Here is a 12261-nt window from a genome sequence, read left to right as displayed (position 1 = left end):
TGAAAGTCAGACTAGGCTTGAGGATCCAAAGGACCTACTTCCACCCCAATTACTTTTGGTCTTCTGATAACCAGTTATTCCAGCTAACCAATGTCTCATACATGTCTAGGTTATTTAATTATTATTATCTCTGAGCACAACCACAGTGTTGTGCAAATGTCTTAGGCTTGCCTAAGACCTTTGCAAAGTACTGTATTTGTCAACGTGAAGTGGAACACAAGTTTGTAAATCTGGTGGGAGTGAAGGATGTTGGGAATGGCGAGGGTGGAGTGCCACTGGAGGGATGTGGGACAGGTGGTAGAGAAGGAGTGCGAAGGGCAGGAGGTGGTGTGGGTGCAAACACACCCAGTCCTGAGACATCAGGCAAGGACATTTGACTCCAAACCATTGGTTTATTGATTATTATTGAATGTCTTTCTCGTGCTTCCTGCTCCCTCCCCTCTCCCATCCCCTTTTCCCAACCATAAGTCCCATCTCCTTGCCCCCTTCCCACTCTCAGTCCACAATAGAGACCCATATCAGAATCAGGTTTATCATCACTCACATGTTATGAAATTTGTTTTGTTTTCTTTTCCAGCATTACAGTGCAATACATAAAATTACTACAGTACTGTGCAAAAGTCTTAGACACCCCAGCAATATATACAGTACTTTACTTTACCTTATACTTTATTGTCACTAAACAATTGATACTAGAGTGTACATTCATCACAGCGATATTTGATTCTGCTCTTCGTGCTCCCTGGAGTACAAATCATTAGTAAATATTAAAAATTTAAATTATAAATCATAAATAGAAAATAGAAAAGGGAAAGTAAGGTAGTGCAAAAAAACTGAGAGGCAGGTCCGGATATTTGGAGGGTATGGCCCAAATCCAGGTCACGATCCGTTCAGCAGTCTTATCACAGTTGGAAAGAAGCTTGTTCCCAAATCTGGCCGTATGAGTCTTCAAGCTCCTGAGCCTTCTCCCGGAGGGAAGAGGGACGAAAAGTGTGTTGGCTGGGTGGGTCGTGTCCTTAATTATCCTGGCAGCACTGCTCTGACAGCGTGCGGTGTAAAGTGAGTCCAAGGATGAAAGATTGGTTTGTGTGATGTGCTGGGCTGTGTTCACGATCTTCTGCAGGTTCTTCCGGTCTTGGACGGGACAACTTCCATACCAGGTTGTGATGCACCCCAGAAGAATGCTTTCTACGGTGCATCTATAAAAAGTTAGTGAGGGTTTTAGGGGACAGGCCAAATTTCCTTAGCTTCCTCAGGAAGTAAAGGCACTGGTGGGCCTTCTTGGTAGTAGACTCTGCTTGGTTGGACCAAGTCAGGTCATTTGTGATATTAACCCTAAGGAAGTTAAAGCTTTTGACCTGTTCCACTTGCGCACCACCGATGTAAATTTGGTCCTGCAGTCCGCTACTCCTTCTGAAGTCAACAACTAATTCCATTGAGGAATAGGTTATTGTCTTTCCCCATGCCACTAGGTTCTTAATTTCCTCTCTGTACGCAAACTCATCATTACCCGAGATACAGCCTACAATTGTGGTGTCATCAGCAAACTTATATATTGAGTTAGATGGAAACTTGGCTACACAATCATGGGTGTACAGTGAGTACAGCAGGGGGCTGAGTACACAGCCTTGTGGGGCACCGGTGCTCAGAGTGACTGTAGAGGAGAGCTTGTCCCCTATTTTTACAGCCTGGATCCTGTCTGTGAGGAATTTGAAGATCCAGCTGCAGATCTGAGTGCAAAGGTCCAGGTTCCGGAGCTTAGGAATGTGAACAATTTAGTGAAATATTTAAGAGGAGCAGAAATGTAGTGAGTTTGAAAATATCTGAAAGCAATCATCTTGTTTTTTTAAAGAAGATAGTGACCATCCCTCTGAAAAGTTTATCTTAATTTTTGTAGGAAGAGGTGCAGTCAATGTTTCAGGCCGAGACCCTTCGTCAGGACTAACTGAAGGAAGAGTGAGTAAGGGATTTGAAAGTTGGAGGGGGAGGGATAGAGCCAAGAGCTGGACAGGTGATAGGCAAAAGGGGATACGAGAGGATCATGGGACAGGAGGTCCGGGAAGAAAGACAAGGGGGGGGGACCCAGAGGATGGGCAAGAGGTATATTCAGAGGGACAGAGGGAGAAAAAGGAGAGTGAGAGAAAGAATGTGTGCATAAAAATAAGTAACAGATGGGGTACGAGGGGGAGGTGAGGCCTTAGCAGAAGTTAGAGAAGTCGATGTTCATGCCATCAGGTTGGAGGCTACCCAGACGGAATATAAGGTGTTGTTCCTCCAACCTGAGTGTGGCTTCATCTTTACCATAGAGGAGGCCATGGATAGACATGTCAGAATGGGAATGGGATGTGGAATTAAAATGTGTGGCCACTGGGAGATCCTGCTTTCTCTGGCGGACAGAGCGTAGATGTTCAGCAAAGCGGTCTCCCAGTCTGCATCGGGTCTCGCCAATATATAAAAGGCCACATCGGGAGCACTGGACGCAGTATATCACTCCAGTCGACTCACAGGTGAAGTGTTCTCTAACTTCTGCTAAGGCCCCACCTCCCCCTCGTACCCCATCTGTTACTTATTTTAATGCACACATTCTTTCTCTCACTCTCCTTTTTCTCCCTCTGTCCCTCTGAATATACCTGTTGCCCATCCTCTGGGTCCCGCCCCCCCCTTGTCTTTCTTCCCGGACCTCCTGTCCCATGATCCTCTCGTATCCCCTTTTGCCTATCACCTGTCCAGCTCTTGGCTCCATCCCTCCCCCTCCTGTCTTCTCCTACCATTTTGGATCTCCCCCTCCCCCTCCAACTTTCAAATCCCTTACTCACTCTTCCTTCAGTTAGTCCTGAAGAAGGGTCTCGGCCTGAAACGTCGACTGCACCTCTTCCTACAGATGCTGCCTGGCCTGCTGCGTTCACCAGCAACTTTGATGTGTGTTGCTTGAATTTACAGCATCTGCAGAATTCCTGTTGTTTATCTTAATTTTTGTTGCATTTTATAAATCCTGCTTTGGAAAAATATTATTACTACCAGTCACCTATCTTCCAGGTGACATTCGGCAGCTATAAATGTCAAAATGTTTGAATGGGATTTCAATATTGTCATTTTACATCCAAAAGATCAGGATTAGTCAGACTTGGGCACAGTAATCTTACCCCATTGAGAAGAAGAAGCATCAAGGGTCAAGAGAGGTCAATGAACTTCTGGGGAAACAATATTGAGCAGGAAAAGCATGTACAGATGATTCCTCAATCCTGCAGATCCAGCTGGAAGCCAGCTTCAAAAGCATGGAAAATGCTGGTAAATAAGATTCCTGGCGGTTATATCTATAATCAGGAATTCTGCTACTAACTGCGAATAGACATTCTTATACAAAGCACTGTGAAGTAAGAAAAACGAGCATTCCACATATTAATAAGCCCTGTGTAATCTACTGACACTCCTCTAAGTCATTGCTGATTTATCATAAAATTTCACAGAATTGGTATTACCATACCAATACCCTTGAACAGAAAATCCATCAAACAGCAGTGGATACGGCCCAGTCCATCATGGGTAAAGCCCTCCCCACCATTGCGCACACCCTCTTGAATCAACAGGGATAACTTGCATCATCATGAAATGTTCCCACTTTCAAGGACTCTTCATCTCTGGTTCTTGATATTTATTGCTCTTTTATTTATTATTATTATTATTATTTATTTCCTTTTGTATTTCCACAGTTTGTTATCTTCTGCACAATGGTTGAATGCTCAAGTTAATGCAGTCTTTCGTTGACTCTGTTATGGTTATTATTCTATAGATTTATTGAGTATACTCTCAGGAAAATGTATCTCAGGGTTGTATATGTTGTAGGTACTTTGATAATAAATTTACTTCGAACTTTTGAACTTTAGAATATATAGGTCTAATTTTGCACTTACATCACAGGATTATACATATAAATGCCAAACTGTAATCTGACAATAGGAACAGCCTCTATAAATATTTTAATGCATCCCAGACATTAATAAGTATTCACCAACTGACCATTACAAAACAGTGCTGAGAGAGCAGAGCAGAATTGCTTGAGAATCGGACCTGAATCTTCCTTCAGGCACCCAATGCTGAAATCTCTTCACAACCCAATGAGTTAAATGTCACAGCTCAGCAACTGTTTTGTTAAGAAACTGAACCATATTAAAATGTGCTGGATCACACTTTTCTTTGCAAATCAGTGCCCAGGACGTTACGAAGTGCAAAGGTAATCCCAGTTTCAATATTTCATTCTCAAATACTTCTTAAAAACCTGAACCACTGTCTTTCCTTTGACTGATAAAGGTTTTTTTTCTGTCAAAAGAGAATATTCAAATAGTCATCTGCACTTTAACATGGTCTGCATAAAAAAAACTGCTGCAGACCTTCTTCCACCTTGCACCTGTCTCCAATTTTGATTTTGATTTTCCATATTTTTCTGGTAAAAATCTTTGCCTCAAGACATCATTATTACTGCCATTGAACCCAATTCCCATCAGGTCTATCTTATCATGTTCTAGGTCTAATGACTCATAAACTATTCCTTCTTCTCAGGCACAGTCTCTGTCTCTATCTGTGTCTCACACACTTTCTTTGTGTCTCTGTCTGTCTCTCTCCCTCTCCCCTTCTCCTCCTCTGAAACTAGCAAAGGTAATCCATCTTCAGAAATGCAAAATGTAATTCCAAGATTCACCCCCACCCTCTTTGCATGTTCAAGCTCACAGTAACAGCAGACACTTACATCTATTTCTTTCATATGAGCCTTGGTAACATCTAGCTCCAACCCTCTGCTCTGTCTCACACTTTCTACAATGCCTCTGCATGATCAATCTCTTTGTCAGGCACCAATCTTGGATGAGGCAGATTTACATTAAGATAACTAAACATTTAATCAACTTTTGCCAGACTGACTTTTCTCTGACTCTAACTCCATCCTCCACTATAACGTCAAAGTTTAAAATATACTTAACCATAACCCCACATCCACTCCACCAAAAGATTCCTTATTTCCACTTCGGTAGTAACATCTACCTTGTGTCCTGCCTTCATACTGTTTCCGTTCCTGAGCTTCTAACATCCCTGTCCCTTACTATCCAGCAGTAACTCAACATAAACATTATCACACCCAATATGCCATCTTTAAGCACTTTCTTGTACCTGGTCCTGTAGTTCATCATTGCGGTCTTATAGGCTGAATTGCCTTTCAAGTCTCCAGTACCTGAACTTTACATTTACATCCTGGGATTTAAAATTTCCTTGGTTTGGTTTCTCTCTCTGAATATCCACAACCTTAACCCTTACGCACCCTGCCCCAAAATCTCTGTTCCAGGGAGCTTACTTTGTGTACGTCAATCCCTCTTTTCCTGTCAGTATTGCTGTGCTGTCAGTGAAGTCGGCAACTAGGTGTTCCCGAAAAAAATCCTCCACCTTTCATCTTATTAGCCTTGTTAACTCACATCTTTATTGCAAATATGTTAATTCTTTCAAACAGCCCGTCTTCTGTTTGGCGTTAACTTATTTTCTTTCCGAAGGAAGAGGCGCAGTCGACGTTTCAGGCCGAGACCCTTCGTCATGACGAAGGGTCTCGGCCTGAAACGTCGACTGCGCCTCTTCCTACAGATGCTGCTTGGCCTGCTGCGTTCACCAGCAACTTTGATGTGTGTTGCTTGAATTTCCAGCATCTGCAGAATTCCTGTTGTTTTTATTTTCTTTCCGCCATGTTTCCTCACGCTCAAGGTGCTATGTAAATGCATGCATTAATTATCGTTGGTTCATACCTGCACGACACTGCCATATTTTATCACCTCTCCGTGCACTTTCTTATTTTCTGTTTCATTCTGCTTCTGTTCCAGCTCCGCTGCATGCTGCAAAAAGAAAAGAGGGGAAAGTTGAGTGGGTCAATGTTTCTCGTCATCTACAATCAATTTAACAGTCGAAGGTTTATAATGACTTTAAATACCATAGAAATTGCATTAAACCTCCCATAGCAATCTATATCCCAACAATTAATTGTTTTCAAGAACTTTAGAACAATTGTGCCTCCACACAGTACGGCTGGTGGCGTAGCAGCATCAGTGCCGGACTTGGCGAGAAGTCCTGAGTTCGAATCCAGCCGGCTCCCTTGCACACTTTCCATCCATGCCTGGGTTGAGTGTCGAGCTAGCAACTCGGCCTCGTAAAAAAAAAACCTGAAGAGGGATGGGCTCCGCCAGGTTTCAGATGCCCAAGACACGCCGTACAATGAGCAATCACCAAAAGATCAGTGCAAAAAGCTTGTCATGACGGCGCCCCGATGACTCCACCAGGAGTTAAGGACACACACACACACACACACACACACACACACACATCACACACACACATCACACACACACACACACACACACACACACACACAAGTACAAAGCCTTTTTGTACAAGAGTCCTTAGACAAGCCTGGCATTAAATTAAATTAATTTTGAATTGAAGTCAATGAATTGATGTCACTTAGTACAATGCAAGTTGTACATCAGCACTGTGTTCCTACAATTCATGATGATTGTCACTCCTGGTCAAAACTGGTCCCTGTGATGAAGGGGCTTGGACCTTCAATATTAATTCTGCAGGCACCGTCGGACTAGTTAAGTGTTTCCAGCATTTTCTGTTTTTACTTCAGGGCGTAAGTTGGAGCAAAATAAGGATGGTGGAAAAGTTACGGTGTCAATGTTTAATCGGCAGTTAGCAAAGAATGTGGCAAGAGGTGACAGGAAGCCCCAGGGAGTAGTCCTTCTGGATTAAGGGATTCTGGAGTGCAGATTTCTAGCCAAAGAAAAAGCAAAGAACAGACATGGCAGAGAAGAGTTCAATGTCATGTTCAGCTTTGACACAGGTTGTTGGACTTGAAATGTGAACTATAGTTCTCTTTCCACAGATACTGCTGACCCTGCTGAGTTTTTCAACACTTTCCGCTTTCACTTCAACTTTCTAGTGCCTGTCGTTTGTTGAATTTTCAGCACTAATCCCTTGTTTGATTGAGGGGAGTTCAAAACAGTCACAGAGTCATGGGGAAGTACAGCACAGAAACAGGCCCTTTGGCCCATCTAGTCCATGTCAAAACCATTTAAACTGCCTACTCCCATCAACCTGCACCTGGACCACTGCCCTCCATATCCCTACTATCCATGTATCTATCCAAACTCCTCTTAAACATTCAAATTGAGTTTGCATGCACCACTTGTATTGACAGCTTATTCCACATTCACGACTCTCTGAGTGAAGAAATTTCCCCTCATGTTCCCCTTAAAGTTCTCACCTTTCACCCTTAAGCCATGACCTCTGGTTTAACTCCCAGCCAACCTCAATGGAAAAATCCTGCTTGAATCTGCCCTGTCTATAACCCTCATAATTTAGTATAACTTTATCAAATCTCTCAATCTTCTATGTTCTAAAGAATACAGTCCTAACTTATTCAATCTTCCCCTATAACTCAGGTCCTCCAGACCTGGCAACATCCTTCTAAATTTTCTCTGTACTCTCTCAAGCTTGTTTACATCTTTTCTGTTGGTAGATGGCCAAAACTGCACACAATACTCCAAATTAGGCCTCACCAATGTCTTATAAAACTTCAACATAACATCCCATCTGTGGTACTCAATACATTGGTTTATGAAGGCCAATGTGCCAAAAGGTTTCTTTATGACCCTCTCTACCTGTGACGCCACTTTCAATGAATTAGGTACATGTATTTCCAGATCCCTTGTTCTACCACACTCCTCAGTGCCCTACCGTTCACTGTGTAAGACCTACCCTGGTTAGTCCTAGTGAAGTGCAAAGCCTTGCACTTTTCTGTATTAAATTGCCATTTTTCAGCCCATTTTTCCAGCTGATGCAGATCCCTCTGCAATGGCCTTCCTCGCCGTCCACTACACCCCCAATCTTGGCGTCTTCCGCAAATTTGCTGACCCAATTAATCACATTATCACCCTGATAACTGAACTAGAAGACAAACAACAAAGGACCCAGCACCGATTCCCACAGCACACCACTAGTCACAGGACTCCAGTCAGAGAAGTAACCCTCTATTACCACTCTCTGGCTTCTCCTACAAAGCTAACCTCTAATTTACTACCTCATCCTGAATACCGAGTGACTGAACTTTCTTGACCAGCCTCCCATGCGGGACCTTGTCAAATGCTTTACTAAAGTCCATGCAGACACGTCCATTGCCTTGCCTTCATTCACTTTCCTGGTAACTTCCTAGAAGAGCTCTTAAGATCGGTTGGACATGACCTACCATGCAGTGAGTGACTATCAGTGCCTAAACCTAGCTTGCATTACTCAGAGTCAGCCTTCATTTAAAAGGGACTTAAAAGGGAACAGAGTAACAGAGCAGGTAGTTCAGTGGACTCATAGCTCCAGAGACCCAGGTTTGATTCTGATCCCCAGGGCTTTCTGTGTGAACTTTGCTCATTCTCCCCTACTCTATTTCTTCCCAAATCTCAAAGTTTAGCAAACTGTTTAGCTAGGTGAAGTAGCTAGTGTAAATTGTCCCAACTGCATATCAGAGAAACAGGGAAGTGGTAAAGGATACTGTACAGTATATGTGTGAGATAAATGTATACAAGGGAAATAGGTGGGGCATGCATTTGTCCTGTGAGCCAACACAGACTCTATGGCCTCCTTCTATCTGTAAGAAATATGTAGGCAATCTACCACCACATTCCAGTTCCCAAAGAGAGTGTAGGGTTGGCTATTACTGATACACACTTTGCCAAAAACAGGGCATAAATAATCAAAATAATAGTACCAGCGTTATTCATCCACCTTCTCCAAACCCACCTCTCAGCACATACTGCCCTGATTTACGAGTCGCAGGTGACTTATGTGTGCCTTGCTTGCTTTCCCCACCTTGGCTCTCTGAACAACAATACCTTTTTCATTCAGAGATACATGAGCTGCAACCTTGTCACAGAGGGTACTTGCCTCTTCATCATGTGACACCTCACCTCTGCTAGTAAGGTGTTCACTGACGTAGCCCAGAATCTGGGTGCTCATGACTCAGTGTCAGACATCCCACCGCTCCTGGAAGTTCCGGGAGTCTCCGGCATATTAATAGCAGCTCCCTGACGCCCACAAATTATATACAATATCCCGGAAGTGAGAGGGAGAGGGAGAGCGACAACGGGAGCGAGAACGGGAGAGAGATCGAGAGCGAGCATCCTGAATGGTCTCTTTGTGCTAGGTAGACCTATCAGTTTTCTGTGTGGGCGGGCTTTACAGTCGACCTCTGTCTCTCCATCAGTTCAGTTTCATGTCCTGCACCACCGTGGCAGAGTGCTTCAAAAAAATATATAAAACGCACTTTACCCCAGACTACACTAAAGTGTGCCCCTGCCTAATAGGGGTCAAAAATAATGACAGTGTTGCTCACTGCACCATCTGCAGCAGTGACTTTTCTATCGCCCATGGTGGGTTAGGACTGTAAAAGACATGTTGAGGTGAGTTTAACAGGTGTCAGTCGTTCATTAGCATAGCTAACGTATTTAAACTAGCTGGCTAGCTGCTAAGGAGCTACTCTATTGATGTCCTACGTGATGAGGCCAAACTCCCTGTAGACGTGCTTAAAGTTGTAATAGAATTAAAAAATGACTCTATGATAATATACAAGTACATACTGTATTTTAATGTCACATTTTCTGCATATACCCAGTTTACAGATTACAGACTGGTTTGCAGATTAGACAAAATCACTAAACAAAGTATTACATAAGACAATATAATAAGGATACACCTTATGCTTTTATTTCTTTTAGGGACCACAACATATTAGGGAGGCTAATCGCAGGGAAGGCTGCTCAAGTATTTCACAGTTCTTTTCAGCAGAGCCACATCACCGTACAAGGAAAGTTTGCAAAAGAAATAGAAAAGCTATTTGCATTAGCATTGAGATTGCCAACAAAATATTCAACAAGGAATATATATAATATGTGTGTGTGTGTGTGTGTGTGTGTGTGTGTATGTGTGTAAATAGTTTCAATATGTGTCAAATAAATTGTTGTGTTCTTTCATAATCAAATGTCCCGTATACATGGGCCCTTGGAGATCGACTGGGGGGGTGGGATATGGGGTTGCAGGGAGTGGAGGTGCTACCTCCCTGAAGTGATGGTGCTATCTCCCTGAAATGAGCTTTTGCAGGGTGGGATGTCTGCAGTGTAAATCTTCCATCAGTGCCTTGACAACACAAGGCCTCCATAGCTCCGACATATTTAAACCAACTCCTAGTATTTGAGAGTATGTGAAACAGCTGTGTTAGGCCTTCAAGCAATGGCAACTATTTAAACATTTCATTATCCAGAAAGCTGTGTGACTAACACTACATAGCCACCTTTATCATTCACTCCCTCCACTGCCAACACACCTTGTAACAATGTGCACCATCTACAAGGTAATCTGCAGCAACTCCACAGTGAAATTTAAGATAACATCTCCAAAAGTAGAACACCTTCCATTGAGAAGGACAATGGCAGCAGGCACACCAAAATATCACCAACTAAGAGTCCCCACAAGTCTAAAGCATCCTGACCCAGAAGCATAAACCTTCTTATTTTAACTTCTTGTAAAAGTTATAGAACAGAAAATTCAAATTACTCATCGGTATAACCTAGACAATATCTGCATCAGTTGGGCCATCAAAGGAATGAGAGAGATAAGGTTGAAAAATAGGTTCATGGTACAATGTTTCAGCACAGAAACAAAGAAAAAGGGAGTAGTCAGTCAGGTTTTCACTCAGTAAATGGATGGCCACAAGGTACAGAGCAGAAGTCAAAGGTCACATTTTTCAGTGGTAGAACATGATCTTACACTGTGTTTAAAACTTGCAGAAACTGAGACAGAACAGTTCAGTAGGTAGAGTAATTAGTTCTAAGTTAACCACCAGGAATTCTGCAGATGCTGGAATTTCAAGCAACACGCATCAAAGTTGCTGGTGAACGCAGCAGGCCAGGCAGCATCTGTAGGAAGAGGTACAGTCGACGTTTCAGGCCGAGACCCTTCGTCAGGACTAACTGAAGGAGAGTGAGTAAGAGATTTGAGAGGGGGAGAGGGAGGGGGAGATCCAAAATGATAGGAGAAGACAGGAGGGGGAGGGATGGAGCCGAGAGCTGGACAGGTGATTGGCAAAAGGGATACGAGAGGATCATGGGACAGGAGGCCCAGGGAGAAGGAAAAGGGGGGGGGAAACCCAGAGGATGGGCAAGGGGTATAGTCAGAGGGACAGAGGGAGAAAAAGGAGAGTGAGAGAAAGAATGTGTGTATATAAATAAATAACGGATGGAGTACAAGGGGGAGGTGGGGCATTAGCAGAAGTTAGAGAAGTCAATGTTCATGCCATCAGGTTGGAGACTACCCAGACGGAATATAAGGTGTTGTTCCTCCAACCTGAGTGTGGCTTCATCTTTACAGTAGAGGAGGCCATGGATAGACATGTCAGAATGGGAATGGGATGTGGAATTAAAATGTGTGGCCACTAAGAGATCCTGCTTTCTTTGGCGGACAGAGCGTAGGTGTTCAGCAAAACAAACTCTTACTAGCTCTTCCTTCAGTTAGTCTTGACGAAGGGTCTTGGCCTGAAACGTCGACTGTACCTCTTCCTAGAGATGCTGCCTGGCCTGCTGCGTTCACCAGCAACTTTGATGTGTGTTGCTAGTTCTGAGTTAAGCTGGTTGTGCTTTCCTATCCACCATTACCAGCCAGCAGTATTCTTAGAAGTTTATACCATATGTCATAATTGGACTGTAGCTGAGTCCATAGGGAGTTGATCAAGTCTCAAATGGCCAGGGCATATACAGTATAGTTTGAAAGTGGAAGAAGATGGCACACCACAAATGAATCCTTATGATGACGATGTTATGCAATGTTGCATGCTAAGCACTTGCTAAAATTCTGGCCAGTTTATTGTTAAATCCGCAATTACATGCCTAATATACGGATGCAGTGAAAATCTTATTTGTGGCAGCATCAGAGGGATACAGCAGACCATAAACAGCAATCACAAGAAAAGCATAAATCCAGTATCGGCAACACACACAAAATACTGAAAGAACTCCACATGTCAGGCAGCATCTATGGAAAAGAGTAAACAGTTGACATTTCTTCAGAACTGAGTAGGGGTAGATGTTGGAATGAAAAGGTAGGCAGTGAGGAAAGAGGCTGGCTGGAAGGTGATAGGTGAAGCCAGGTGGGTGGGAAAGCTCAAGGGCTGGAGAAGAAAAATTCTGATAG

The 12261-nt window shown here is 43.3% G+C and overlaps 1 protein-coding gene across 2 annotated transcripts in view; it reads right to left on the bottom strand.

The window, feature by feature from the left end:
• Positions 1 to 12261, bottom strand: part of itpr3 (inositol 1,4,5-trisphosphate receptor, type 3) — a 310992-nt gene that overhangs the window by 210908 nt on the left and 87823 nt on the right. For both annotated transcript variants that reach the window (XM_063065549.1, XM_063065550.1), the window contains exon 4: positions 5781 to 5867. In XM_063065549.1, coding sequence (XP_062921619.1) covers positions 5781 to 5867 — 87 coding nt within the window. The remainder of the gene's footprint in view (positions 1 to 5780; positions 5868 to 12261) is intronic.

The sequence above is a fragment of the Mobula hypostoma genome, chromosome 13 (assembly GCF_963921235.1).
Source record: "Mobula hypostoma chromosome 13, sMobHyp1.1, whole genome shotgun sequence".
Classification (NCBI taxonomy): Eukaryota; Metazoa; Chordata; class Chondrichthyes; order Myliobatiformes; family Myliobatidae; genus Mobula; species Mobula hypostoma.
The sequence above is the reverse complement of the archived record's forward strand: the minus strand, read 5'-3'. Positions and strand labels throughout refer to the sequence as shown.